The 24,105-nt window shown below is 54.3% G+C and overlaps 2 protein-coding genes across 12 annotated transcripts in view; one reads left to right on the forward strand and one right to left on the reverse strand.

The window, feature by feature from the left end:
* Positions 1 to 5: 5 nt before the first annotated feature.
* Positions 6 to 6,367, forward strand: G6PC3 (glucose-6-phosphatase catalytic subunit 3). 5 transcript variants are annotated; one of them, XM_016139684.2, is made up of 8 exons: positions 6 to 116; positions 1,423 to 1,541; positions 2,169 to 2,415; positions 4,283 to 4,389; positions 4,788 to 4,878; positions 5,061 to 5,179; positions 5,345 to 5,486; positions 5,718 to 6,367. In XM_016139684.2, the coding sequence occupies exons 2-8, from the start codon at positions 1,442 to 1,444 to the stop codon at positions 6,079 to 6,081; spliced, it is 1,170 nt and encodes a 389-aa protein (XP_015995170.2). In that variant the 5' UTR covers positions 6 to 116; positions 1,423 to 1,441; the 3' UTR covers positions 6,082 to 6,367. The 5 variants fall into 5 exon arrangements, with proteins under 5 accessions (XP_015995170.2, XP_015995171.2, XP_036078047.1 ...); XM_016139685.2 differs by having other exon boundaries at positions 33 to 116; positions 1,420 to 1,541; XM_036222154.1 differs by lacking the exon at positions 1,423 to 1,541 and having other exon boundaries at positions 39 to 116.
* Positions 6,368 to 6,733: 366 nt separating this feature from the next.
* Positions 6,734 to 24,105, reverse strand: part of HDAC5 (histone deacetylase 5) — a 35,454-nt gene continuing 18,082 nt past the window's right edge. For 6 of the 7 annotated variants that reach the window (XM_016139683.2, XM_016139680.2, XM_016139677.2 and 3 more), the window contains 24 exons: positions 19,285 to 19,544; positions 19,034 to 19,178; positions 18,812 to 18,926; positions 18,399 to 18,529; positions 18,134 to 18,280; positions 17,933 to 18,045; positions 17,490 to 17,621; positions 17,045 to 17,267; positions 15,747 to 15,958; positions 15,234 to 15,524; positions 14,412 to 14,577; positions 13,466 to 13,599; positions 12,975 to 13,095; positions 12,424 to 12,473; positions 12,164 to 12,271; positions 11,703 to 11,758; positions 11,481 to 11,568; positions 10,428 to 10,547; positions 10,076 to 10,173; positions 9,815 to 9,933; positions 9,185 to 9,318; positions 8,800 to 8,884; positions 8,505 to 8,670; positions 6,734 to 8,398 (listed from right to left, as the gene is read on the reverse strand). In XM_016139683.2, coding sequence (XP_015995169.1) covers positions 8,359 to 8,398; positions 8,505 to 8,670; positions 8,800 to 8,884; positions 9,185 to 9,318; positions 9,815 to 9,933; positions 10,076 to 10,173; positions 10,428 to 10,547; positions 11,481 to 11,568; positions 11,703 to 11,758; positions 12,164 to 12,271; positions 12,424 to 12,473; positions 12,975 to 13,095; positions 13,466 to 13,599; positions 14,412 to 14,577; positions 15,234 to 15,524; positions 15,747 to 15,958; positions 17,045 to 17,267; positions 17,490 to 17,621; positions 17,933 to 18,045; positions 18,134 to 18,280; positions 18,399 to 18,529; positions 18,812 to 18,926; positions 19,034 to 19,178; positions 19,285 to 19,544 — 3,254 coding nt within the window. In that variant the 3' untranslated portion in view covers positions 6,734 to 8,358. The remainder of the gene's footprint in view (positions 8,399 to 8,504; positions 8,671 to 8,799; positions 8,885 to 9,184; positions 9,319 to 9,814; positions 9,934 to 10,075; positions 10,174 to 10,427; positions 10,548 to 11,480; positions 11,569 to 11,702; positions 11,759 to 12,163; positions 12,272 to 12,423; positions 12,474 to 12,974; positions 13,096 to 13,465; positions 13,600 to 14,411; positions 14,578 to 15,233; positions 15,525 to 15,746; positions 15,959 to 17,044; positions 17,268 to 17,489; positions 17,622 to 17,932; positions 18,046 to 18,133; positions 18,281 to 18,398; positions 18,530 to 18,811; positions 18,927 to 19,033; positions 19,179 to 19,284; positions 19,545 to 24,105) is intronic. The other variant, XM_016139676.2, reaches the window with a different exon arrangement.

Consider the following 24,105-nt stretch of genomic DNA (forward strand, 5'->3'; position numbering starts at 1 on the left):
CGGGAGGCAAGGTGGTAGAGGAAAGAAGAGGAAATGAAGGGGCATCTGAGTAATTATGTTTGTGCAGCTGCGCCCGCTTGATAAAGTGCTTGCAGGGTTCGTTTTAGAAGTTAAAGGTAAGTGACCTACTTGGACTGAAAAGGGAAAGGAGGAAAGAGTTTCAGTTCTCCGTTATGTGTACACCTTCACACAAGATTTTGATTAACTCTATATTTTACTTATGAGGAATCCGAGGTCCAGAAGATAAACATTAAACTTGCCCAAAATGATTATTTCTAGTTACAGAGTGGTAGTGAAATAACATTGGCTAGAGAATTAGCTAAACTGGAATTGAAATCTCAAATCTACTGCTTGCTGTTACATGACTGAGCAAATTACTAAACCTGATCCTATTTCATTATTCCTTCTATATTAACACTTATTGAGCATCCAACAACACTTTGAGGTAGGAAACAATATCCTCATTTTACAGATGAAGAAACTAAATCTTAGAGAAACAACTTGTCTAGGGTCGCACAACGAGCAAGGATTTGATCTGTTTACAAAAATAGTGCTATTTACTACTATACTAGGTAATACCTCATAAAGTAGGGTTAAATGAGAGAAAGAGTATCAATTCATTGCATGTAATAAATAAATAAATAAATGGTAGTTCCTTCATGATCACCCATCACCTTTAGAACTCAAGGAGTTCCCCATCTCCCATCTTCTCTAAAAAGCCAGAGGTGGGAGTGAAGAGTAGTGGTAGTAACAAAAGTTGCCTTGGGGCAAGATTTTGGGGACCCCCCCCATAGTACATGTAAGTACTATACAGATGATTTTTCATCACCAATTTCCACCCCAAACCTACCTACCACCCCCCAATATAGAGATTCTGAAGCTTTATGTGTAGCAACAGGTTGACCTTTCTCTAGGCCAGAGGGAAGCAGAGGGCCAGCCCTGGCACTACTTAACCTGAAGAAAGTTCAGAAGTGTTTCCTCGCCCTGCAAGAGACATCAACTTCCTGTTGGTTGTATGTTAGTACTATCATTTAATAGGAATAAACTTACTGCTTCCTCATACTTGGTGTTTTTTTCAGAGAACGGTCATGTCTGGCCCTTGATAACAAGTTGTATGTAATGGCCACTCCACTTTCTATATGACATTGTGATTTTAGGTTTTCATATGTAACTGCCAGGCACTGTTAGGAAAGTCTTCCTGGAGGAAGTGAAAAATCTGAGACCTGAAGGGCAGGTAGGGAAAGAGAGTGTCATGTTCTAGACAGAACCTCAGTCCCTAGACAGAGCATCGCCTAGAATAGCTGAGATTTCTATTATCAGTGTGTTTTTCCATAAGATTACTCCAAATTTTGTCGCGGGTGTGTGCCCCTCCTGTTCCCATACCAATGCACTTACTATCTCATGGTTTATCTGCCCCAGCAGAGTTTTGGAAGGCAAGAGGATGCAAAGAAGGGGGCAAGACAGCTTAGAACTGGAAGCAAGACTAAGACTGTCCTATATTAATTCGAAAGTCTTTAGGGAAGACCCCTCAAAATCAAGAGGTCAGTCTCCAAATCAGTTGTGGATGAAATCGGGCAATAGAGGCTTGCGCTTGGGGAGGAAGGCGCGGGACCGATGAGCGGTGTGTACAAATTTAGGGTCCTGCTTCAATGCCGAGGGGAGATGTCCATAGCTCTCTTCTCCAAGAGATCTTAGAATATCTTTGGAGGGTAGCGGTACTAGAGAAGAGAAGTCCAGTCTGGAAGGAATCCTGGCCCTAGAGATTACACATCCATCAACGCAGCAGTAAAGCAGGGACCCTGGCGCGCCGCGGCCCGTCAGGTTATTCCGTCCCTTGACCCGGAACAGCAGCTGGAGCCGTTTCTACGCCCGAAGCCCACGTGCCAGCAACAGCGGCCACGTGGGGCTCTGTGGAAACGCCTTCGCAGAGATTTGTCCCCTGCGCTGCCCAGTAGAGAGGCAGACCGGAGAACAGCGCTGGAGGAAACAGCACCCGCTAAGGCTCAGCTCGCGGGAGCCTGGAACTGCCAGGGACTGGGCAGAGGGCGGGGTTTGCGCCGGCTGCTGTTGAAAAAGGCGGGGCTTGGGTTTCGCAAGGGCGGGCTTTGGAGGGCAGTGGGTGTTGGTTTCCTTGTTGTCGGAACTCCTCGGCTTTCGCCCAAGGACAGGTCCCGGCCCAGCCGGCTCCTGGATCACCATGGAGTCCACTCTAAACGCTGGGATCGCAATGGCGGAGGCAATGCAGAACCAACTGCCCTGGCTGGAGAAAGTGTGGCTCTGGGTCACCTTTCTGGGCGATCCCAAGAACCTTTATCTGTTCTACTTCCCCGCGGCTTACTACGCCTCTCGCCGTGTGGGCGTCGCAGTTCTCTGGATTAGCCTCATCACCGAGTGGCTCAACCTCGTCTTCAAGTGGTGAGATAGCAAAGCCCTCCGGCGTCTGGTTTCCCCACCCCCAGGGGCCCTGAGACTTAGGCAAGCCCTGATCTTTCAGCAGGTGCCTCAAGGGCCTGGATCTCCCCCAACCCACCTCCCAACCACCAGTGAACCCATAGCCATAAGACCTCCCATCCCTACCCTGTGGCCCCTGACTTTTCCCCTTTGGGAATCTTTGTGCATCTTGTTTTCACACCTCAGAGTCCCTATCCTATCCATTAGACCAATGTTTCTCAAAAGGGCCTTATCAGAAATCATTGAAGTGGCATGTTTAAAATGCAGATACCCCATTCCATCCCAGACACACTGATTTAGAAACTCCAGGGGAGGGGCTGGGGATCTGTATTTTAACAAGCATCTGTGGTGACTTAAGTAGCTGAAAGCCTTGCTTCTCAACTCACTTTCATTCATTTATTCACTCATTTCCTTGACATAGTTTTTAAGAAGCATGCTTTTTGCCAGGCTTCACACTAGCTGCTAAAGATAGAGAAAACATGCATGTTAAGGTGTGCTCCCCAGAATATGACCAGCAGCATAGAAAGCATTTGAAAACTTGCTCTAAATGTAGACTCTCAGGCCTCGGGCCAAAGCTACCTTATCAGAATCTGCATTTTAACAAGGACCTCAAGCAATTCGTGTGTACAGTAAAGTGAGCTAAAGCACTGCCTTCCAGGGAGCTAGCACTTTCTCTCTTCCCTTTTCCCTTCATTTACTAATAGCCTCTTCACACAAACTTAGAAACCAGGAATCCCGGGCAAGTGGGTGGGGCCCTTGGGCTTATCTCTTTGTGCCACCTGGGTGCTGAAGGGAGCTATGCCTCCCACTGGGCATGTAGCTGCACCTCTCCTCACCTCAGCCTCTGCTGCTGGATCTCCAGCCTGGGAGAGAGAAAGGAGGCTCACAGGAGATCCTTGAATGGGCTGGAATGACTTGTTGAAAGATGGAATTAGAATTATCTTCCCTTCCACACCGTTTTGCAAAGCCTTCACCCCTACTGTAAACCGAAAAGCAGTTGTGTAATAGTTTTCTTCTTGTCTAACTGTTCATTGTGTTATCTTCTCCCTCAGAGTCTGTATGAGCCTCGCTCTTTAGTCTTGTTCCTCTAAGAGTCAGACCACCTCCCCACCCTCCCACCCCTGGTAGACATTCTCGGTGCCCCTCCTGACAAAAACCCATTCATTTTCTAGGTAGGTATTGAGCGCCCAGTGCGTGAATAAGGCTCAGTTTTTGATGGAAAGAGGCAGTTCCTTATGTACCTCCCTCCCCAGCACTTGGCTTCCTGCCAGCATCTCGTCTGCTCTCCTACCTCTTCTTTCTGGCCACAGCAGCCTTTCACAGTGTGTGGTTACCCAGGCTATGGGATTTTGAATTTTTGTTCTCCTTATTCTTTCTCAGCCTCCTCTATCCATTTCCCATTCACATTTCAGACATAAGAGGCTTACCTAAGTAATTTAGGTACAGGTAATTCAGGGGAAAGCAAGAGGGTTAGTGAGAGTCTGGGAGGGAGAGAGAAAGAGAGCCAGGTCCTGGGCTGTGTATGGATGAGAAGAGCGGAGCTGGCCCTGCAGTGGGAGGGGTAAGAGTAGGACTTCTGAGCATCTAAAAGTATGCGCACGCGCACACACACACACACACACACACACACACCAATCTCTTACCTTATCACTTTAAAAAATAGTGTGCTTTTTCCTGTTTCAAGGTAAAACACCATGCCAATGTAATGGCACAGAATTGGACTCCCTTTCTGACTCCATATGCAGGCCCTCCAGATGTCCATCTGCCCCTCTCCTGTCCCCCAGCTCTCTGCATGTACTTAAGATCATCTTAAAATTGTTCGTTCTTCTAGGCTCCTGTTTGGAGACAGGCCCTTTTGGTGGGTCCATGAGTCTGGATACTACGGCCAGGCCCCAGCTCAGGTTCACCAGTACCCTTCTTCTTGTGAAACTGGTCCAGGTGAGAAGTCTCAAACCTCTCTTTTTCAGTGTGGTTAGAGTTCAAGAGAGCATTTCAGAGTACTTTTCAGCCAGAGTGGCCCAACCAGAGGCCCAACCTCTGAGTTACTGGCCCAGGGAATAGTAACTTAAGAAGCCCCAGGAAGACAACGTTGAATTCTGGGAGGAGAGCAACCATGCTAGTGTGTGTTAGCTGCCCACCTTGTTTAGAGTAGAGCTACAGGTCAAAGCAGTGGCCTCAGCGAGGTGCAAGGAAGGCATCAGGGCAGAGGAGCTATGGACTAGTGCTGGGAGAAGGCTCTCTTTTCAGCCAGGGGGACGTAGCTGTGTTGAGCTATCACCAGGAGAACCTGGGTTTTGCCCCCATCCTCTCATCACAAGCTTCTGGATCCTCCACAGGCAGCCCTTCTGGACACTGCATGATCACAGGAGCTGCCCTCTGGCCCATAATGACAGCCATCTCTTCCCAGGTGGCCAGTCGGGCCCACAGGTACACCTGGGCATTACTCACCAGAGGGAGTGGGGTGATGGTACCCTGGACCCAAAAGACCCACCAGCAGGCATCTTGGGGACCCAGGGAGCTGGAGTTCTGGGAACCCTAGACATTCGTGCTACGGGAAGCTGAGCTATGTCCAAATACCCTCTGAACCATTTGCCTATCTTTTCTTTTAGCCGCTGGGTGAGGATGATGCCAAGCCTGGTTTATTGCACCTTCCTACTGGCTGTTGGCCTGTCCCGGATCTTCCTCTTAGCACATTTCCCTCACCAGGTGTTGAGTGGCCTGATAACTGGTGAGCAGCCGAAGCAACAGGATGGAGACCCAGTCTAGGATCTTGCAATTGTATAGCCAACCCCAAGGCCTCCTTTATGTCTGTTTGTTTTGCCAAGCTGCATTATTGCTCAGAGGGGTACATATCCCCAAACTCCTTGAAGTTGCTGTCACTCTACTCCCTTAGGTGCTGTCCTGGGCTGGCTGATGGCCCCCCGGGTACCTATGGAGCGGGAGCTAAGCTTCTACGGTTTGACCTCACTGGCTCTCCTGCTGGGTGCTAGCCTCATCTATTGGACCCTCTTTACACTGGGCCTGGATCTTTCATGGTAAGTTCCACTTTGAAGCATGGGCAGGTTGGGCCTGTCCAGCTTCACTTGTACCTCGCTGGTAGATCTCTGGTTCACTATAGCTAAAAAAGGATACATTACCTTTTCACAAACATAGGCTGTCCTGGGGTCTCAGCAGAACATGAGGGTCGGCCCCAAAGCAGGTGAGAGCCATTGGCCTTCTAGGTTTCAGGGAGACCCTCTCCTGGAAAAGACTCTTCCTCCCAACAGGTCAATCAACCTAGCCTCCAAGTGGTGTGAGCGGCCCGAGTGGGTGCACATGGACAGCCGGCCCTTTGCCTCCCTGAGTCGCGACTCGGGGGCCGCCCTTGGTTTGGGCATCGCCTTGCATTCACCCTGCTATGCCCAGGTACGGCGGGCATACCTGGGAAATGGCCAGAAGATAGCCTGCCTTGTGCTGGCTATGGGGTTGCTGGGCCCACTGAGTTGGCTGGGCCACCCGCCTCAGATCAGCCTTTTCTACATCTTCAATTTTCTCGAATATACTCTCTGGCCATGCGCGGTCCTAGCCCTAGTACCCTGGGTGGTACTCATGTTCAGTGGCCAGGAAGCACCACCCATCCGTTCTTCCTGACTTCAGGTGCCTCCTACAAAGCCAAAATCCTGTGACCTCCACACTCCAGGAGGCAGCCCTATGCCCTCCTAGCCCCACAACAGGCACGGCACTGCTCATCTTGAATTTCCCGCTTCTCCCACTACATGGTCTTAGCCCCAAAGAAGGGCCTTCTCTCTCCCAGAAAGGCAAGTCATCATCCTGCCTTTTCTCCCGTGTCCACAAAAAGCAAAGTCAACAGCAAGACTAGTGGGTTCCTGCAACACTGTGAGGGGCTCAGAGTGGCCCCAATAAAGCCCTTTAACACTTCTGGACTTTTTTGCCTATGTGCACATCTCCGCTGAACTTGCCTGCATGTGCGCAAGTAGAACCCTGGCCAGGCTGCTTGTTCTCCGCTCCCTCCAACCCTGTCAAAAAGAAGGGAGAAGTCTGTAAACTCAGTTGAGACCTTCAGCCCTAGGTACCATCACCACCTAGGTTGGGTGAGAGGTCTCATAAAGTGCTATGGCTACATCCAGTGTTTAACCTATTGGAAAGAGATCCCAGCCTCCTGACTCCTAAATTGGCTAGTCCAGGAGCTGAAGAGAAAGAGAGCAGGTTTTTGAGCCAGGATGGGGAATAAGAACCTTTACTCCATTTGGGAGCCCAGAGAACACACACACCGGCCCCAGAAGGCACTGCCAGAAACAAGTTTATTTATACAAGGACACATAGTGTAACGGGTTACAAAATACTTAACTCAAAACCATATCTAGGGAGACAAAGCAAGAAGTGAGTTTACATGAGAATCAGACCAGTCATGGGGAAAGGGAAGATAAGGGGACCAGAGCTTGGACTCAGCACGGGGAGGCCTCGCACACTGAGCCTAGCCCTAGCCCCATCCCCATCCCCCAGGAGGTTATAAAACACTAACAACACAAAAGACACAAGCACACAATGAACTGATGGTGGTGGGACTCCTGCCCCTTCCCTGGCTCCCTCAACCCTGCTCAGGCCCCTATTAGGATAATAAATATGTAAACAGATTGGTGGGGCCCTTGGGGATAGAAGGAAAAGAAAGTGTGGTGTTGGGAAGGAGGAGGGAGGAAGACTCAGCCTCCCAGGAGCCACTTCCCATCTTTGGTTTCCCACAGGCTGGACAGCATTCCCTAGAAGCCCTGTGGGCCCCCATCCCTGAAAACAACGCTAGGCTGGGCTCCTGGGGAAGAGAAAGGGCAGCAACCCCTCCTGGCCTTAGCTCCCTTGGGCTGGTGGCCTGCAAAGGAAGCCAAGAGGAAAGGAAGCTCCAGCTCCTTGGGTTTCTAGGTTTTGGCCCTGCCCCTTCTGGAGCCCCCACTCTCGCCATCCCCAGGCTTCAATGCGAAGGGCCTCAGGAGGGAGGTGGGCCACTGACCCTTCTACTTGCAGCATGCTGGATAACTGGGGAATGGTCCTGAACAATGGTCTTGAACAGCTTGCCTGAAGCACCCCCTACAGAAACCACCTTTTCCCCCAGCCCAAGGCAGTGCCAGCAGAGGGGCAGGGAGGCCAACAGAGTAAGGTAGGAAGCAGGCCTGGATCTGCAGCTCCTCTAGACCCATCAGAACCAAGGAGCCCAGCCCCATCCCTCTCCACCCTCTCCAGCCCCTGGAAGGGGAAATAGACCCTGAGGAGTATAAAGAAGACAGCTTTGCCTACAGACCTCAGGACCCACATCTTAGGGTACAAGCCTTCCCCTTGGTGCTGATGCTGGGAGAAAAAAAAAAGTCTGTGCAGAGATGGTGAAGACAACAGAGGAGTTTTGAAAGGGTGGAGAATCACTGGGCAGGAGCCCACCTCCCCTCCACTCTACATCTTAGACTGTAGAGAGACCCTCTAGAATCTTCCAAGGCGAGAGAGGGGAGGAGGGTGAAATTAAGGCATTTCCCCCCAACTCAACTGAAGCCAAGGCACCAAACTTCCTGTTCCCTCCTCACTCAGGGAGACTCCAGAACCATAAGGGACTTTTTGGGCCCCCATGCCCACCTTGAGCTGGCCCAGGCTCCAAAGGGGAAAAGGACAGAATGTGGGAAAGTGGGTGAGATACAATGTGAAGGAAGGGCCAGAAAGGGCTCCCCCAAGCCCTACAGAGGAAGCAAACTTCTAGAGCTGAGATGTGGGCCACAAGGGAGGGAGCCTGAGGCAGCTTAGAGGAGCAGGAGGGGCAAGGCTGAGAGACCCACACGGCACACGTTGTTGAATGTGTGACTTTTTGTTTTTAATAGAAAAAATAAACAAAATCACAATGATGAACCCCAGAGGGACGGGGGGGCCAGGGCATCACAGGGCAGGCTCCTGCTCCATAGGCTCCTCTGCTGGCCTGTGGGGACAAGCACAGGGAGAGATACTGAGTGGGGGGCGGGGGGGGGGAAGGGGGGTGGCACCAGCTTAGACAAGAGCGGAGATGGGGCGGAGGGAACCCTCACCTGGGGCTCTGCTCCCGAGCTGCAGCAGCCTGGGCCTGCTCAGCCCCCACTGACAGCAAGGCCATGGCGCTCACAGTCTCGGCCTCCTCTGTCTCACCTGCCTGGGCCTCCCGCAGTGAACGGCCCAGACCAGAGGCAAACCTCTGCACACAGCTCCAGTGTTTGCCTGTGGATGAGAGGCAGGCAGGGGGTTAGGGCAGAAATTCCCATATGTACAGTACATCCCCAGCCCTGGAGTACCCATAAGCTCCACCCCCTTGGCAAACTCTGAGCCCCTCCGCCTGTCCCCACACACTCTGGATCTCGATGACTTTCTCTAGCGTGGCCACTGCATTGATGTTGGGTTTTTGCTGTAAGACTGTCTCATCCAAGGGCTGTAGCTGGTCATGGGAAAGAAAAAAAGGTTTAGAGTAGGGATGGGGTAGTAATGCCTGCTCCCCCCAACCACTCCCATTCAGCCTCAGACCTCAAAGCAGGAGGAACCCCTATTCAGAAAGCCCTCCCTGGCTACTAGGTGTCCTAGGGACCCAGGAAAACTTTCCCAAGGGCCTTCAGTGTTGCTTAACCTAGGAAGAGGCCCTCCTCCTCTGGGCACCTCTGGGCACCTCTGGGCACCTCTGGGCCCCTCAGCCCCTGACATACTGGCCCACATCCTCCAGCTTCCTCCCTGCACCCCTCACCTCCACACTGAGCAGAGCTGAGACGCAGGCCTCAGAGGCATCACAGATGGCGGTCAAGTCATGGCCTCCCTCCAGGGCCAGCACCACCCGGCCCCCTGCCAGTGTCATAAGCTGCCTGGTCAAGTGGCCAAAACCTTTAGGAATGTGTGAAGGAAAATAAAATGGCTTTTAAAAAATCAATTTAAGAGAAGGTAAGAAAGGAAAAAGAAGAGGTGTGACAAATAGGACAAAATAAGATGGTAGATTTAAACCCAAATATATATCCATAATGAAATTTAATGTCAATGGACTAAATGCTCCATTAAAGACAAAACAACAGACCGGCTAAGAAAAATCCAATTACACGTCTTAGAAGGACTACCACTGAAACGAGGGATCAACAAGCTCCATCCCTAGGACTCTAGTAGGAGATACACCCTCTGCTACCGCCCTCCCCTCCCCACTTGCCCCTCAAGGCCAGGGCTGGCAGAGGGAGACGGGGGAGGACGCTGCCAGGATGATCCCAAGTCTTGGACCTGCCCCAGCTCTCCCCCTCCCAACTCTACAATGTCTGTCTATTCCCACTCCACACCCCCACTCAACCCCATCCTGACGGTCCCACAACCTCCCTCGATCCCCCAGCAAGCTCACATCTGGCGGTGACAGAGTAGCCACCCAGCGGAGACAGATGTCCCTCAACAGCATCAAACCCAGCGGAGACTAGGACCACATCAGGTGAGAACTCGTGGGCAATGGGCATCACCACTGTCCTGTAAAAGGAGGCTCAAGCTGACCCTGGCGGGAGGCTGGGCCACCCCCTAATACAACCCCCTCCACCCACACAGAACTACCTCTCCATGTCAGGAGCTGGGGGCTCCCACCCGCACCCCCTTGGCCCTTCTCAGTCCCCACCTGAAGGCCGTTAGGTACTCCACGTCTCCGATGGGAGGGTCTACACCTCCCGTCCATGCCACATTCACATTGTACCCCATGCCTGGCCCTCCGCCAACCTGGTAGCATGGTGGGGAAGAGATTATTCTTACTGCATGAGGATCCCAGACATTGCTCCCACCCTCAGCCCTGTCTCCAGCCCTCACTCCACTGACCTGTGCTCTGCATGGAGGGGCAGTTGGCCGACATGGTCCTCCCACTAGGAACCCAGGCTCCCCAGGTACCAGCACCACCGCGGGACTTCAGGACTCCCTGTCAGGTCCCATTCTGCCACCACCCTGAGGGGCCCTGTGTTTGAGCTCAGGAGCTGTACCTCTTCAGGAGCCCCAGAGCCTGGAAAGAAGTTCCCATTGTCATAGCGATGCAGGGAGATGTAGAGCACGGAGGGGTCATTGTAGAACGCCTGCTGGGTTCCATTGCCATGGTGAATATCCTAGTGGGGAGGAGTGGAAGTATCAGAAAAGTAGTCCAGGTTCTGGCTCAAAGGTCAAAAAATTCCACTTGTCCTCCACCCCTACCCTATGGTGAGCTCTGGGGGTATAGCCCACCATTAACTACAGGGCATCTGTGTTCTACTCACAACAGTATTGCCCCACTTCTCTAACCAGGGTCTGTGCGCCGAGACATGGTGCCACTCAGGAGGCTCCCCCAGAGCCCAATCAACTCCACAGTGTGGAGGGCAACGTCAAGGCTAGTACAGAACTGAAGACAGATACAGTCTGAAGAAAACTCCAATATCAACATGAATTTTTAAGCCAAAGTTGGGTTTCAAAGAGATTTCATCCTTGATGAGGATTGCTCCTGGCTACTTCCCTGGCTCACAGGGAGTGGTGGGTGCCTTCTGCCAAGAAGGGCAGGGTTTGAGAAGCACTGCATAGAAGCAAGAGCAAAAGTGTCGGGGCCAAAAGGCCTGATCTGAAACCCAGTGCCTTTTGGCCCTGACACTTGGGATGTTTCCCAAGCTAAGCAACCCTGGCATAGTAAGTCACCCAATAGCTCTGTGTCTCCACTTACAGAAACAGACATCCTAATTCTTCTTATGGTAGGGGGCCATTAGTAGCATCACGTGTCCCCCCATCAAGACTAGCTCTAGTGATTGTAGTAGCAGTCTCTATCGTTCAAGGCAGGAAGTCCCCTCAGTTGCTTGAGGCTGTAACATGGGCCAGGGACTGAAACCACTTTTGAGTCTTTCCCAGTGAGGAGGGAGCCCCATGGGAATGAAAAGCTGGACTAATGCTCCAGCAGGAGGATGTAAGTAAGGTAAGCTGTCAGGCCCAGCTCCAGCTTGGGCACCTGAGGAAAAGGGGGCAAGGTGGGATGGGGGCTTTCTGAAGGCTAACTCTGGCCCCAGCACCCCACCACTTACCCAATCCACAATAAGAACCTTGCCCACGTTCAGCTTCTGCTGCAGGAGTTTGGTTGTGATGGCTACGGAGTTGAAGAAGCAGAATCCCCTGGAGAGAAGGGGGAGAAAAGGGCAAGGAGGTCAGCAAAAGATAACATGAGCAAAAGATAACACGCATTACCTTGCTGAGAGGGAGAAGGGGTGAGGGCAGCTGTAGTAGGGCAAGGCTGGAATGGCACTCACATGGCTGTGGATTCCTCAGCGTGATGTCCTGGGGGCCGGATGATGGCAAATCCATTCTGAAGAGGTGCAGACAGAGGGACGGAGACGAGAGAGAGACCAGCAGGCAACGTGGCCATGGACATGTGGACATAAGGAAAAGCATAAGCCAAGCAGGGAAAAAAACATCAGAAATATATATCCTGCAAACATATAGGAATGCCAGCTATAGGCCACGAGGGCAGGCATGTAGACCCATTCCTGGCCTTAAGATACCCATGAAAGCACCAGATATTAGTGCCATCTTGTCGGTCCCTCTTTACCCTACTTCCCCAAGCTGGCCTTGGAACTGTCACCTCTTCCCTACTTTGACACCTGAAAGAGTTGAGGTTGAAAGGACCATGCCTTACTGAAAGGATAGCCAAGGCTACACCATCCTCCACTCCAAGCCAAGCAGTGCTGAGGCACCCTCCCCATACACTCACCTTGAGTTCTCCGGCCGCCACCTTGAAAGCCAGCTCCACCAGGCAGCCCACCGCCATGCGCACAGCACTGGAAGAGTGCATCTCATTCCATACAGTGTCACTGTCTACCTGCAGGGGCAGGAGAGCAGGCTTCAGCGTGCCCCCTGCAGGGGGAGGGCAAGAATGGGGATGGGCACCTAGACAGTCGGCCAGCAGCCATGGTAAGGAAAGGAGGGGCCAGGGCTAGGAGAGCCACCCCCACTGGCAGATGCCCCACTCACCCCGATGCCCCCACAAGGCAGCATGGCGTACATCTTCTGGCTGATGGGGCCTGCAGGGAAGAGAAACAGAGCTACTCTGGAAACTGCTTCAACGGCCAGGACTGCAGGTTGGGGTCTGCAGAGGGCAGTGGGCTCAGTCACAATAAAAGAAGACCAGACCCAAGCTCAGGATGGGCCCCTGCAGCCCACGCCAGTTGGGAGATGTCTGCCCCCTGTTCTTGGGGGACATCCTACCTCTGGGGCAGATAGCAGGGAGAAGAGGGCATGATCGTTAGGTAGGAGAGCAAAGCACGCCCCCATCATGAATCCTGCCTGTCACCTTCCACCCTGCAATGCACCCTACCAGCATGCTCTGATCATGCACATTCTATGTGAATGGCGCCCCCTGGAGGTGCGCCATGTGGCACTGTGCCACTTCTGCCAAGGGAATAACCTGCGCTCATCGGGGCTCACTTGTTTGCCCTGGCCAGGCAGTCTTCCTGACAGCTCCCTATGCCATCCTAGCAATAGATAAGCCTGGCTCACACCCTGCCCATCAGCCTGCGGCTCACCAAGCAACTTCTTGCTGTCCAGCTTCTGTCGGTTGAGGGGGCTGGTCCCATAGAGCAGGGTGTGGTATTCGGAGTGCACCGTCTGAATTTCATCTAGTGTGGCTTTGCGACCCCGGATCCGCTGGCAGAGGAGAGCAGGAGGAGAGGAATGGCACTGAATGCCCAGCTCTGATGCCTAGACCCGCTGTACCGGTCTGGGGCACAATGGAGCCACTTCTGGGGATGTCTGTCCCCCTCAGGAGATGTACGGGTTTTTAAGAAAGTAATACCCTGGCCCCCCAGGGACCCCAGTCCAGGACCCCACTTATCTGGGGACCATCAGGGAAAACAGGCTGCAAGGGATGGAACCTGGAGGCAGCTGGGGGGACTGGCCCTGAGGTCAGGGGTTGAACAGATGAGGAAGACATGCAGAGAGGCCTCATCAATAGGGGAGATATAAAGGCATTCACTGGATCTGAATTGGGGGCTAGAGGAAGGAGAGGCTCCCTTACCTCACACTTGCTGAGCAGTCCTGTTTCCTGCAGCCGGGACCAGATGCTCTGGATCCGGCCAGCATGCTCGGGGTGCACGTGTGTATTCCCACACATGCACTGGTGCTTCAGCATGAACGTGTCATAAACCACACCTGGGCCGGAGATACACGTCAGCCAGCACTGCTCTGGGCCATGTCACAGCCTGGCCAATTGCCATTCTCAGCAGAGCTCACAGAGCTCTCCCAAGCCCAAGGCAGTCCAAGTATCTCCTCATGGCCACCCCAGCCACCTTCTCACACACCTGCCCCTCTTCTCCATTCCTGAAATTCCTTTCTTCCATTACTCCTATACAAAGCCTCCCTGCTCACCAAGCCTCAACCGGGCTGCCCACTGTGCCTCCAACACTGTAACCCTGCACACACGTCCTCCTTTTCTCTGCTCCTCTCATACCCGTATGCAGCTTCCTCCACCCCCACCCCCCACTGGTGACACAGGACCATCCTCAGCCATCTGTGCCCTCTCCGAGCCCAGCTTCAAGTGGAAGAGCTTTCTGAAATAGACAGAAGCCTCACTCTCGATCTCACAGGGACAAGGAAGGGAAGCTAGAAGGGGAGGACCCAACTGAGACAGCAGGCTTTCTCTACCCGCTGGAGGGCTTGTGTTGTGATGGCACAAAATCACGAGGTCTCTCAGCAGTGGCAGGTAGAGGTAGATACTGCTGCGGTGGGTAGGGACAGGGCATTTACCACCCTCCCAGTGGGGCGGAGGCTGCCACCACTGCCACAGCTGGCTGTGGTGCATAGGGAGAGAACAAAGGCCTGGTTTCCCTCCCTACAGGGCACTCTGAGGGGCCCAGGCAATGCTTTCAGGGCAGGAGCTATATCTCTTCACAACGGGCCCCATGTTGGATGCCTTGCACAGGCCCCTGGCACGTGGAAGAACAGCCAGCAGTGGTGGGGCTTACCTGTGGTGAAGAGGTGCTTGGTGGGCTGGTCTGGGGGGCTCTTCATGCCCCCAGGAGCAGCTGGTGAGGACTGGGTTCGGCCCAGGGCCTGGTGGGGCACAGTGGACAGGCTGAGAGGAGCCTGATACACCTGCAGTGGCTGCAGCTGCTGGGCATCTGAAAACACCTGGAAAGAAGAGAGGGAGGATAAGTGATGCTTAGCCTGAAATGGAAGTGAGGACAGGTGCCCTAGGGCCTTCAGGGGGGCCCTAATCCAGCCCTTCTAAACTTCCTCCTTCCCTACCTCCTGCCGCCAGGGACAGGAGACACTCCAGCATTCACTGTCTCCATCTCCGAGGAGATGGGGAGGAATGGGGGGACAGTGATGAGTCATGCCAGAGTAGCACTGAGGTAAGAAGGATGGGGGTGTGGGAGGGGGCGGGATGAGTCAGGCCCGGAGGGCTCAGCTATGTCCGCAATGAATGGAGTGCGTGCTAGGCGCAGGGCAGACTGTAGTAACAGTGGGGGCGTGTGTGTACATACACGTACATGCACGCACAGAGACGGACGCACAACCAGCCCTATGCAGGCAAAAATGCGGATACACACAGTCATGTACACATAAGCAGTAGGCGGGGGCAGTCACAGACATAGAAAGAAGTTGGCAGACTGGGGTTGATTGACAGTTCTGAGGCCAATGCAAACAGCTCCATCCCTTCCACAGCCCCCTGTCTCTTTCCTACTCCCCTTTTGCTCTTCAGAAAGCTGCCCTGCACTTCCCAAGAGAGGCAAAGGTGGAGCGGGGAGGACAGCGGGTGATGATCAAGGGCTGGGAGGGAGCACCTTTTTGTAACCAGTACTGGACTCCTCCAAGTCTGGCCCCTCCTCAGCGCCACTCTCGCCCTCCTCATCCTTGACCTGGATGCAGTCCTCCTCCTCCTCCTCCTCTTCTTCCTCCTCCCCTTCTTCCTCCTCTAGGTCTTCCTGCGTGCTCTCACTTTCTGTGGAGCCTTCTCGGGGTATGGTCAGGGCTCCCTCCCCCAGCAAGGCCTCCTGCTGCTCTGTCAACTCCTCTTCTGTCTCCTCTGGGTGGGTGGTGGGCTGTCGTGGCAGCTCCCCAGTCTTAGTGAGGATCTGGAAGCACAGCAGAATGAGTGCATCAGCTGGGAGGGGGAGCAGTGGGGTGCAGCTCCACGGCCTTCCCCTCTTCCAGCCTATACAGAGCTTCTATGTGAATCAGAAAAAGGCAAGGGAGCACATGTGGCACAGAGTGGCCTAGGGTATCAGCCCCACTCCCTTCCTGCCGGCTGGCCCTGCTCCCAACACAGCCCTGCACATTTCCTTCTCCCGCCTCACCTTGCCCAGCTGCAGCTGCTGCTGCTTCTGCTTCTCTAGGAACTGCTGGTGCTGCTGCTGCATAACCAGCTGCTGCAAGGCCTGGGGGCTCTGGGGTAGTGGTGAGGACTGAGTGCGGCTAAGGGGCCGGTGCCTCGGGAGCTTGCTCACTGTCCGCATACTGGTGGCTAGCCGTTCACCCGTCACCAGGGGGGACTGCCCATGGAGTGGCACTGTGCGGTGGAGACAGGAGAGTAACCATCATTGTCAGGGCACCAGGCCTCCCATCCTACCTGGGGACTCTCCCCCTCCTCAAACACTGCCACTTACATACTCGGGAAAAACCTTGGAGGGATCTGGAGCACCCTGACCCCAAACCTGAGCCTGATTCTTCCTCCTCCCCACTCAGAGCCACCACCTCCAGCAAGCCTTCCTGGATTCTCCATTCTTTCCCTTTAAGTTGCTTATGGTTACACATAGAGTCTTGAGCCCCCATGAGAGTGGACAATGACTAGTTCTCCCCAACTGCGACAAGACCTCCCTGATCATGGACATGGATCCCACTGGGCTGAAAAGCCTGGGGCCAGGATCATGTGTCTTTAAGCAGAACCTTTCTGATGTCACTGGCTACTTAAGGGCTGACTGTCCAAAGCGGTGCTGTCCAACCCCACAGCTACCAGCCACACAGGAAAGACTACCGAGCACTTGGAATGTGGCCTGTCTACACTGAAACTGCTCTGGCCTTTTGAGCCACGCTTCTCTTGCTCAGGCCCACTTCCACTTCTGGAAGTGTACTTTCCTTTCTAATAAATCTTTTCTTTTCTACCATAAAAAAATAAAAAATAAAAATAAATAAATTGAAATTGCTCTATACGTGAAATACACACTGGATTTCAAAGACAGTATGAACCAAAGTAAAATATCTCATTGATAACTTTATATTAATATGTTGAAATAATCTAGATATACTGAGTTATATGTCCATTATTAAAATTAACTTCACCTGTTCCTTTTTAGATTTTTAATGTAGTTACTATTAGACTTTAGATTACATATGTGGCTCATGTTATGTGTCTACTGGACAGCATTGTTCTGGAACAGGAGCTCCACCGGGGCAGCAAATGTTACCCAGAACAGTGCCAGGCAAGTTGCTGGTACTCAGCAAGTCTGCAGATTGTGGAAGAAATCAACGATGCCATTGAGGGGAGCTGTGACGTGGCTAGAGAGCATCCCTGGCTGCTTCTCCCTAATGGTCCTCCCTTCAGCCCCAGGAGGTGGGCCTGACCCTGCTTAGTTTGCACTGTCGCCTGCGCACTCACCAGCGATGAGGGTGCTCTGCTGGCGGGCCTGCTCCAGTAGCAGCACGTGCTGCAGCAGGGAGGCGTGCCCATGGGGGCTCGTGTCGCCCTCCAGCGCCACGCCCAGCAGGCAGCCAGGAATGGAGGATGTGCTCATGAACTTGCCCGTCAGTGCGCCACCCTGCCTCAGGGACTGGAGGGCCTGCCTCTCGGCCTCCTGCTGTGTCGACAGCTTCGGGGAGGCCTGTGGATAGGGATGGGAGACGGAGATGAGGGAGGGGCTTATACGGCCCTTGGTCCTGCCGACTTTGAACCAGCATCCCTCACCTATGCTCTGCCCACCCCGCTCCACTCCACAGCCATCTGATCTCCCTCAGAGCCTTAGGAGGACAAAAGCCCCAGCTGGGGGCATCCGAGACCAAAGTACTCAACACCAGAGAAGGATGGGGTGTGTGCCCATACTTACAGTGAGGTGCGAGTTGGTGACAGTGACTGTGGCCTGTAGCCCTAAGGAGATGTTGGGCAGAGAGGGTGACGTGTAGAGGCTGAACTGGTTGGGGGAACTGTCCAGAGGGAGGGCCCGGTGCTGGGGGAGCATCTGGGAAGCAGTCGAGAGAGACGGGCATGAGTGCAGATAAAGGGAGGCCACCTGGGGCCGAGACCAAGGGCTCTGAATGGTGCCCCGCTCCCCACACCAAGCCCCACCTTAGGGGTACTGAAGTCAAAGCCCTTCAGGGGCCCATGGGGCATATCCCACTTCAGGGCAATAGGTCCCTCTAGCCTGTCCGCTTGGGCAGAGAGGTCCCTGCTGGGCACTCTCAGTGAGGCAGACTGGAAGGAGCTGCCCTCCTCCTTCCAAAGGAAAACAAGCAGCTCTGACCCACCCGCCCCACCCTGGCAGGACTGTACCTCGGTGGGGATGTTGGGAACTGAGCCAGTAAAGCCATTCTCGGCGATGGTGCTGTGAGAGCTGTTGGGAGAACTGGGGCCAGAGCCTGGTGCGCTGTTACACACTGACGACACTATGGGAAAAGTGGCTGTCACCTGGGCCTGCTTGGAGCCACCTCTGCTCCCAGGCCCTCAGAATAGGGACAGGAGAAGAGCCCTTACCCCCAGGCCCGGCACCTGTGATCTCAACAGCTCTCTTCTTAAAGGTGCTAATGACGGTCCCATCTTTGCGACGCAGGAGTGGGCTGCTTCTCCGCTCGGCCACCTTCTGCTTTAGCCTTGAACGTACTTTCAAGTTGGGTTCAGAGGCTAGGGAAAAAGGAGCTTGGGCTCAGCCACATTCAAGCAAACAGGCACACACCCGCTGCCCAGCCCCTCCACACTCCCTCTAGGAGCCATATTCTGGGAAGTCAGGCTGGGCACTCACCTGTTTTGCGGAGAGGGAAGTCATCGCGGCTATCATAGGGCCCAAGCAAAGGCAGTTTGTAGGAGGGAGGTGTCCCAGGGGGGCCACTCTGGGGAGGGGAACTCTGGTCCAAAGAAGCATGGTGGGCTCCCCTGGGGATGGGGGGACAGGATGAAGACAGATCTATGTTATCACCCAGTCAGCTGGACTTGCCACCTAGCAGTCTACATTTATGAAATATCCCCTGCATGCAGGGATAGGAACTGGATCCTGGGAAGGGAAGCAAGGAATGAAACCCGGGGTGGGAGCCTCCTCTCTTAGGAGAGACTGCAGGACCTATATATGGCTTCAGGCTAGGAGCCCCTTGCCAGCCTGCAGCCAGGCAGCCCTTGAGCAGCGCACCTCTGTGACCCATGCCTGCCAAGGGTTATTACCAGCATTTGGGATGCTGTGGGAGGGAATGGTTGAGGCCGCCTGGCGTGGGCTCCTTTGACTTTGACAGGAGGAATTCCTGGAGCCTCAGCTTCACCTCAGTGCTGGCGATGGCACCTGTGGGACAGGGTACAGCTGACTTGGATGCTTGGGGCCAGGACCCCACAGCTGGGGGTTGGTGAGGGCAGAAGTCCTGGATGGCCCTAGGAGGCCCCTGGCCTTACTCTCTTTGCTCTTCTCCTTGTTTCTCAGGATAAGCAGCTGCTGCTCCAGCCGCTGCTTCTCCAGCTCCTCCTGTCGCTGCTGCTCCCGCTGCCGCTGCTGCTCCAGCTCCTGCTGCCTCTTGGCTGCCAGCATCTCCTGCTGCTGCTGCAGAGGCACGGGGTGGGGTGGGGGGCGGGGGGGGAGGCGGGGTGAGCCAGGTCCGGGCAGGGGTCAGAGGTCTGGGTGGCCCCCCCACGCCCCCCTCGCTCACCTTGAGGTGCTTCTGCAGCTGGACCTCATGCTGCCTTGTCAGGTGGTCATGCTGCTTCTGGAACTCGGCGAACAAGAGCTGCTTCTGCAGCTGCTGCTGTTGCTTGAGTGCCAGGAGCTCCTGCTGCAGTTGCTGCTCCCGCAGCACGGGGTCCACAGAACCTGCTAGAGCACCCCGCAGCTCCACGGGGCTGGGGCTGCCTCCACCCCCGCCCCCCATGGAGCTGGGCATGGCTCCCGGCAGCACTGGCTTCACCTCCACTGTGGGGAAAAGAGACAAGAAGGGTTCAGGGGGCCCAAATCCAGACCCCACTAGGCCATGTCTAGGGTCCAGAGAGCCACAAGGCAGTACTACTAGACCCAAAGAGAACAGAGAAAAGGAGAAAGTCAAATTCCATCTTAATTAAACGACACTGAAGCCACGGACTTCAATAAGAAAAGGTGCATAAGCATGAAACGCATGTACTATCGTCATTGATAGTTAATGCCACCGAGGATGTTACATGAATTACTTTACTTATGAGGAAACTGAGGTTTTGAGAGGTTTAAGTAACGTGACCAAAGACAGCCAGCCAGGTGATCGATGTGAATCCAAATCCTATGCTTTTAACCACTACCCTTCCTGTGACTCCTCCCCAGCCTCTCAATACCACACACACCCTGTCAAGAAGCCTATACCAGAAAAGAAACTGAGGCACAGAAGTTCGTTCTAAAACTGATGGGGCTGGGAGCCAAGGCCCTCAGTAAACCCAGGAGAGGTCTCTGGGGACCCTCTGGACATCCCTACCTACTCCCCTTTTCTCTGCCCCGCTAGGACAGATAGGGGCCGGAAGGAGAGAGTAAGGGAATGGGGGGTGGGGTGGGAGGCCTCAGAGAAAGGGGGTGCAGGGCTGCACCAAACCAGGGACAGGAGGGGGCTGGGAGTCAGACTTGCTTCCTTTGCTGGATTATCTCCTTTCAACAGTTTTATTGTAATTACCCCGAAAATGCCGCTATATATAGAGTGAGCCAAACAGCAGCTGTGCCTAGGGGGAGGGGGGAATGAATGGGAGGGCAGGCGCAGAGAGGAGGTGGGAGCAGGAGACAGGAAAGGAAAGGGAATCAGACAGGAAGAAGGCTAATAGCAAGAGGGGACTGGAGCTGCGGCAGAGATCTCAGCACTCCTGTCCTAATGACAACCCACTGGGAGTGGGAAAAGGGGTTGAGGGGCCTGCTGGGTCCCAAGACCTTGGGTCCGGGCCCCCATGTGGACAATGGGCTGAGGGGACCCAGGGAGTGGCAAAAGGTTCCAAGGGGAAGGATGGGTCTCGACCTCTTGATCCCTGTACACTGTCCTCTGGTCACTGAATGTCACTTCCCGCCATTGCCCAGTGGTTGCCAGGACAACTGGGCAAACATCATACCAGCATGGAGCCCCAAACCCAGCCCACACCCTACAAAGCCTTCTGACGCCAGCAGGCAGGGGAAGACAGGCCTGGGAAGGAGGAAGTGAGAGAGGCAGGGACAACCCATCTTGTTTCTTTTCCATTTCTTTCTCCAAAGCAAGCCCTCACTTTTCTCACTCCAGCCCCGGAGGCCACAGGGAGCTAGGATCCTAGATTTTCCTGTGGCAAGGTGGGCCACTCCAGCTTGAGCCCAGAGAAGAAAGGATCCCAACATCCTGACGGCTGCCAGTGTCTCTTGCTCTCATGAGCAGGCCTCTGCCCAAGTCCCCCCAACCCGACTACCCCTCATCAGGAGTAGAGAGGGAGCAGAGAGGGAGTGAAGGGCTGAGCTAAGAGAGGCTCCCACACCCTGTACAGTCCATGAGCACGGTCTTTCCAGGGAGACTGCACTGAAAGAGTGTCACCAAAGCAAGGGCTAGGCATGCTGAAGGCCATGGATATGCTACTCTCATGCCTGAACACAGCCTCTGGGACCTACTGAAGGTAGAGGTGGGGAGGTAAAGCCTGAGGAGAATGTCTCTCTCAGACCCCACCAGCCCCTTCTCCCCCCAAGCCCTGCTTGGCACATTCCTATGTGGTTTGCCCGCAGCCACACTGACGACTCTGTGGCCAGGAGGCCAAAGCCACATCTGTAGGAGTGGCCAGCTGTGGCCAAAAGGGTGGGGCTACACACAGGCACACATACTCACGCACTCACCCACTTTCCCTCCCAACCCACGTCCTGTCCCAACACCAGGAGGATGGACCTTTGAAAACTGCAAAGGGCCTTTCTGGAGGTGGCTGACACTACCCGGGGAGCAAAGCAGGATGGCAGCAAGAAGCCAGCAGCCAGCCTTGAGTCTTCCCAGCCCTGGAAATGCTCAGCAAGGCCTCAAGCTGGCTGGAGAGTTATCTGTTTCTAGGCAAGGCTGGTTTGGCCCGGGGCACTCTGATCACCGAGCCAAGAGGTGGACAGGCCACAACCTGCTACTCCTGACAGTGCTAGGGCTGCAAGCCGGATGCCAGGCCGCCCGCCCGAGGAAGGGCAGGGGTCCAAGCACTCCTGGCTCCCAGCACATAATCCTGCTCAAGATGGAACTGCCACTAGCGGTGCTGGCTTCCCTTATAGGAGCCCTGCAGAGAGGGCATGGGCTCAGGCGGGAGGGTTCCAGCACAGCTGCCCCAGAGATGATAGGGCCGATGCTGCAGTGAGAGCTACGGCCACATTGGTATGCTGGTAGCGGGACGGCCGGCGGGCTCCGCCACACAGCATTGTTCCCACGCAAGCTGGAAGCACTGGCAACTGGAGAATATTAATCTGCAGGGCCTGTGGGGCCTGGACGAAATGCAGCACTCCAGGGGCTTGCCAGGTAGTAACCTGGCTCCATCCGAGACCGAAGGGGCTGGAGTCAGGGGAGGGGGGCAGGGTTGGAGAGGCACAGAGCCCCTGAATGTAGTCTGCTGGGCACAAAATACAGAGTCTGGTTGGCCCTGCACCCCCTCGAGGATCTATGCCCTCTGCCAGCTTGGCATCAGCAGAGCAGTTGGTAGTAGCTGCCATTAGAACCAAGCACCTGAAAGGGGAAATGGGCGTGTCAGGCGAGGAGGCTCTCGATCGCCTCCTGGTGGACCAAGAAAGGTGGGAGGACCTTTGTAAAAGGAAGAGAGTGGGCAGAGGGACACTGTTCCCTAAGAGGGCAGGCTGGCAATTCGTTAGCAAAGAGCCCACTGAAAGGCCAGGGGGAGGGGTCACGTGGAAGGACAAGGCCCTCAGTCCTCCCCTTACCCCCACGCCTCCTCCTGACAGCTGAAGTGAATAGAAAGTGAGCCAGCGGCCAACACAGCAACCTCCTGCAGGGGGAAGACAGAGGCATCATCTACCCTGCTCCAGACATTGCTCCTTCCTGGGGACTCTGACCCTTACTCTTGGGAGTGGCAGCCTTAGGAACAAGCAGCAGTACTATCCTGTCCTCTAGCCTTCTACAGGTCTGACCAATACTGCCCCCATGGAGAAGCCCAGACCAGGTAGCTGCGTGGGCAGGGCTGAGTACTAGCCATCACAGTGACCCCACACATCCCAGGTGGGCTCTGGCTCAGAAGGAATAAGGGTTCAAAATAAAAAACAGATCTAGCTGCCCAAGAACAAGGCCAAGCCTTCCTGCTCTGAACACACTGCGAGCCATGCTCCCACTCCAAGCCCTTTCTTGGAGAAGTCACCAACTCCAGAATCCCTGTGACCCAGACCCTGGCAGCAGGGAAATGGTACTTTTACTTCATTCTCCTTAGAGAAACCCTGCGGCAGCACTGGGGAGGGGGGTGGAATTGCGGCACAGTGTGTGGAACTGCCTGGCAGACCTAAAAAGCTTAAAACTTGGCTCTAAAAACACCCTCCTCCCAGGAGCCACCGGCCACAGAAGGCTGGGGAGGAAGCGAGGACAGAGGGTATGTATAGTATGAGGAAGGGGTGCATAAAGCTGGTGGGAATGGCTACACAGGACAAAAATGAGGCCTGTGTAGATAAGCCCTGGATCTGAGGAGCCACCCTAACAAAAGAGAGAAGAGAGTGAAAGGGGCCTTTAAGATCATGTTTCAGCCCCCTCATTACACAGACCAGGAAGGCAAGTCTCTTAGGCTCCTGCTCAGAAAATCCCACCAGCTAAGTAGCAGAGACTTGAACCCAGGTGTTCTGACTCCCAGCTCAGTCAGGCTGCCTCCAAATACTAGCCTGTGCAGCCTGGCTCCAATGTGGGCATCCCAGGTGCTCAGCACGCACCAGACCTGGAGAGCAACAGGCCAGCAGCCCACCCTGAAGGGCAGCACCTTCCACCAGCACCGATGACCTCAGGAGCTCCCTTGCCAGGTTGGGGAGTCAGCAGCTTCCTTAAATTCCTAATGACCTCGTTTCGTCCCTATAGAAAATGGAAAAGACTCTTGTCCCTTTTCCGGCTTTGAGGGATTTTGGAAGCAGGCAAGGAACAGTATTTTATACTCCTCCCCATGACGCTGATGACCCCTCCCCACCAAGGACAGTTTCCCATGATCTATTTTAGTGCTCTTACGTGATTAGTGAGGCCAATTTAGGCTCAACAGGTTCTACCACAATTCAGACAGTATTTCCACATGTGCAAACTGGGGATGACTCTCACCTAGCAATTTTCACAACTCCTCATGTAATGCAAGCGAACACACATCACGTAATGGTTAAGAGCAAGCGCTCTGGAGTAAGAGAACATCAGGGTTCAAGTCAGGCTCTGCCACTTCCTAGGGCAAGGCACTGAGCACCTCCCCGTGCTCCGTGCAGGCATCTGTGAAATGGGAGTAAGAACAGCACCCACCTCCCAGAGCTGTCAGGCTAAGAAGAGATAACACATGCAGAGCAGTGTGGCACAAGGCCTGAG

Source organism: Rousettus aegyptiacus, unplaced genomic scaffold (assembly GCF_014176215.1).
Source record: "Rousettus aegyptiacus isolate mRouAeg1 unplaced genomic scaffold, mRouAeg1.p scaffold_m13_p_6, whole genome shotgun sequence".
Taxonomy (NCBI): domain Eukaryota; kingdom Metazoa; phylum Chordata; class Mammalia; order Chiroptera; family Pteropodidae; genus Rousettus; species Rousettus aegyptiacus.